Below are 3,046 nucleotides of genomic sequence, written 5' to 3'. Positions count from 1 at the left end.
TACAGTTATACCTTAACCACCTTACCATCTCATCAAAGTGTCCATGGCTCTCTCTTTCTATTTGATAAGAAGAAAATAATTTTAATTTACAGAAAACTTTATATAGAAAATTAAACTTGTAGAGGACTATAAATTGTCGTCTAAAACCCTACCTTTACACACACCTACCTAACTCTCTCTCTCTCTCTCTCTCTAGAAATTAATTAAGGTCAAGATGGATCACCGGAGACATGGGAAGAGGCCTGCTCTTCCGGCCAATGAATCGAAGGACGAACACCAAGAAGCTGTTGGTGAAGAAGAAGTAGAAATATTCCCACTTTATAATTCCCCTCGTTCTGAACAAGACATGTCTGCTATCGTCTCCGCCCTTTCTCAGGTCATAGGAACCACTGATGACTTCATAACTTCTACTTCTTCTGCTGCTATTGCTAACCATAATTATATTCAACCACTGCAACCTGCTCCTGCTCCTGCTCCTGCTCCTGCTCCTGCTCCTGCTGCTGGTAATTCATTAATTAAACTTTGTAAATTAACCCTTCATTCATATATTTAATTATCTTGTACTAACTACACGTACGTACATGACATTTTAGTCATAACGGTACGTCATGGGTGGGGAGAACACTCATGTATGTAGCATGCATGCATGCATTTGTTGTCTTCGTTCTAAACCTAGTGTGATAAAGATAATTTGTGTATTCTAATCCCCTAATATTAATTAAAATAAAGATTAATTATGCACGAATTATGGAATCAAATGATCCATTGAAGGACCCGCCATAAACCTATATTTAGGCTGTTTGCCATATACGTATTATATATTAAAGGTGCCTAAGCTTGTCTATAATTAAGCTTCTTTAGTCCGGCTTGTTTAACTTATGAGAGTTCGAGCTATATTTACAAAGTTCTCTTATAAAGCTTTCACAAGCAGTTGTTCAATCTCAGCTAGCTAGGATCGGATTAGCTCAACTTGTTTATTATTTATTATCTATTATTTATTTATATACATTTATAATTAGTTTTCTGCAAATATAGTTGTAAGTTTTATGTATAACATAATATATGAAGTTTGGTAACCAGGATCGATAAACACAAAAACGAAGTTAGATCATAAGCTCGATCTTTGTAATTCTCATTAGCTCGAAAGTTACAATACTTAAACTCTTCAATGATATAACCAACAAGCTCGAGTATATATACTAGTACGTTTAAACATGAAAATCTAATTAGACTAGAATACAAACTTTTTATCATATTCAAATACTAATTAGTAAAAACATATTTAAACAATTAATAAATAAATTCCTTGTTGTCCAAGTCATTGGCTCGACTTGTTCACCAAGTAATTTATTCCATGTAAACCAAGTCACGTGCTCAACTTGATAAACAAAACACCAACCCATCATAGGCTCGATGAGTAGACCCAACCCACCTCATTGACTTGAGGAGAGGAATTAAGTCCAACAATTACTCCCTTAATTTCCTACTTGAAAATAGGTGGATCTTCAACTTCGAGCATGTCTCTTTTGTCTCGATTCTCCCATTCTTTTACTCCGGATGTCTCGACATAACTCGTCGGTTCACCATCTTGAGCTAAAAGTAATTTCAGGTCATCAAAATCGTTTTCTCTTCCTCGCTCGAAATGAACCTTTCTATCCAACATGAATTCATTATTTTTCTTTGGAAAAGTGGTTGCTCGAGTCGACTGTCTCAGGGCGGATGGACCCGCACCAGTTTGCATACCAGACAAAGAAAGAATCAGACCTTCAGCTTGGACTGTAACATTCTGAGTAGCAAAACTAGGCTGCTGAATTTTTGAATTGGGCTCCAGATTTCCAGCAGCGGTGCTATCAGTTGATTGGGCTGCCTGCCCAACTGTTTCGGCTGCTCAATACAAGCACTGTGCAGCCTTACTCGGGTTTCTCTGAAGCGAATTAACTCGGTTTTCAGGATTTTTATCAACCCGGTTCCACCCTCTTTTCTCATAAAAAATTACATCTCGAGAAACATGTATTTGTTATCAAAGCTTGAAAGCTTTGATAACAAAAATTAATCTTATATTCAAAGTTTTTGATGATTAAACATCGATCTATCACACATATCTTCACACTAACAACTAAAAAGCTTTAGACAAAATATACCAATGGTTTAATTATTATACCGCTAATTCGTCAACGCGATTACCAATGACGTCGACAAAATTTATTATTATTTTCTTATTTTAGGAATTTTTCCTATCCTGGATAATCTGACAGTAATTAACGACGAATTTTGTTTTATAATTATGAAGTGAATACAAGGAGGAGACACTTCAGAGGAGTGAGGCAAAGACCATGGGGAAAATGGGCTGCAGAAATCCGTGATCCGCAAAAGGGAGCAAGGGTGTGGCTCGGAACATTTGAGACAGCCGAATCAGCGGCACTTGCGTACGATGAAGCGGCCCTTTGGTTTAAAGGGACCAAAGCAAAGCTCAATTTCCCTGAGAGAGTTAGTGGAAATACTGAATTACAAATGCCTGCGCAAAGTTTTGCACCAACTTCTCCTTTTCGACCTCAACCTCAAACCTTGTACCCTAATATTCTTGATTACGCTCAGTTTCTTCGGGAAAATGAGATGTTTACATCGGATAGAAATGGTTTGAATTGTACTAGATCACCTGTCATGGATATGGGAAGCTCATCAAGTACTGTGGACCCTTCACAATGTTGGCAAGATTTTGATACAGAAAATGATCAATCAGGAGATCCGTAGTGAAATATGACAATATGAATTGGAAGAAGATTAAGAACTTGAGAAAATTTTGCAAGTTTCCCTTTAAATGGTGTGCGTTCTTTCTATTTCAATTTTCAAGTGAGTTTATCGCTGCCTTTTTGTTAATTATGATGCTTATAGCTAGCTCATGTCACAATATGACTGTAAATCCTTATATATTTTATGTATTTCAGACTTCAGTCCATTGATCAATAATATATATGACCTTTGTTTACGGCAACAAAAAGTTTATTTTGCGTTGAGACAATTTTTGTAATGGATCATGTTGTTTTCG

The 3,046-nt window shown here is 36.4% G+C and overlaps 1 protein-coding gene across 1 annotated transcript; it reads left to right on the top strand.

Moving 5' to 3' along the window:
- The first annotated feature begins 214 nt into the window (after positions 1 to 214).
- Positions 215 to 2,751, top strand: LOC143620467 (ethylene-responsive transcription factor ERF114-like). Its single transcript, XM_077092163.1, has 2 exons — positions 215 to 456; positions 2,277 to 2,751. Exons 1-2 carry the CDS (start codon positions 215 to 217, stop codon positions 2,749 to 2,751), a joined length of 717 nt encoding a protein of 238 aa, XP_076948278.1.
- The last annotated feature ends 295 nt before the right edge of the window (positions 2,752 to 3,046 follow it).

This window comes from Bidens hawaiensis, unplaced genomic scaffold (assembly GCF_021521415.1).
Source record: "Bidens hawaiensis isolate Kalapana, Puna unplaced genomic scaffold, B.hawaiensis_p1.1 tig00002572_1, whole genome shotgun sequence".
NCBI lineage: Eukaryota > Viridiplantae > Streptophyta > Magnoliopsida > Asterales > Asteraceae > Bidens > Bidens hawaiensis.
Note: the sequence above shows the minus strand (reverse complement) of the source record. Positions and strands in the feature narration are given on the sequence as shown.

What these genes read in the sequence shown, in the direction of transcription:
- LOC143620467 (XM_077092163.1), top strand. Translation starts at nt 215, where the DNA reads ATGGATCACCGGAGACATGGGAAGAGGCCTGCTCTTCCGGCCAATGAA. An exon ending in AATTATATTCAACCACTGCA is followed by an intron (nt 457 to 2,276) that starts ACCTGCTCCTGC and finishes ACGAATTTTGTT; the next exon opens with TTATAATTATGAAGTGAATA.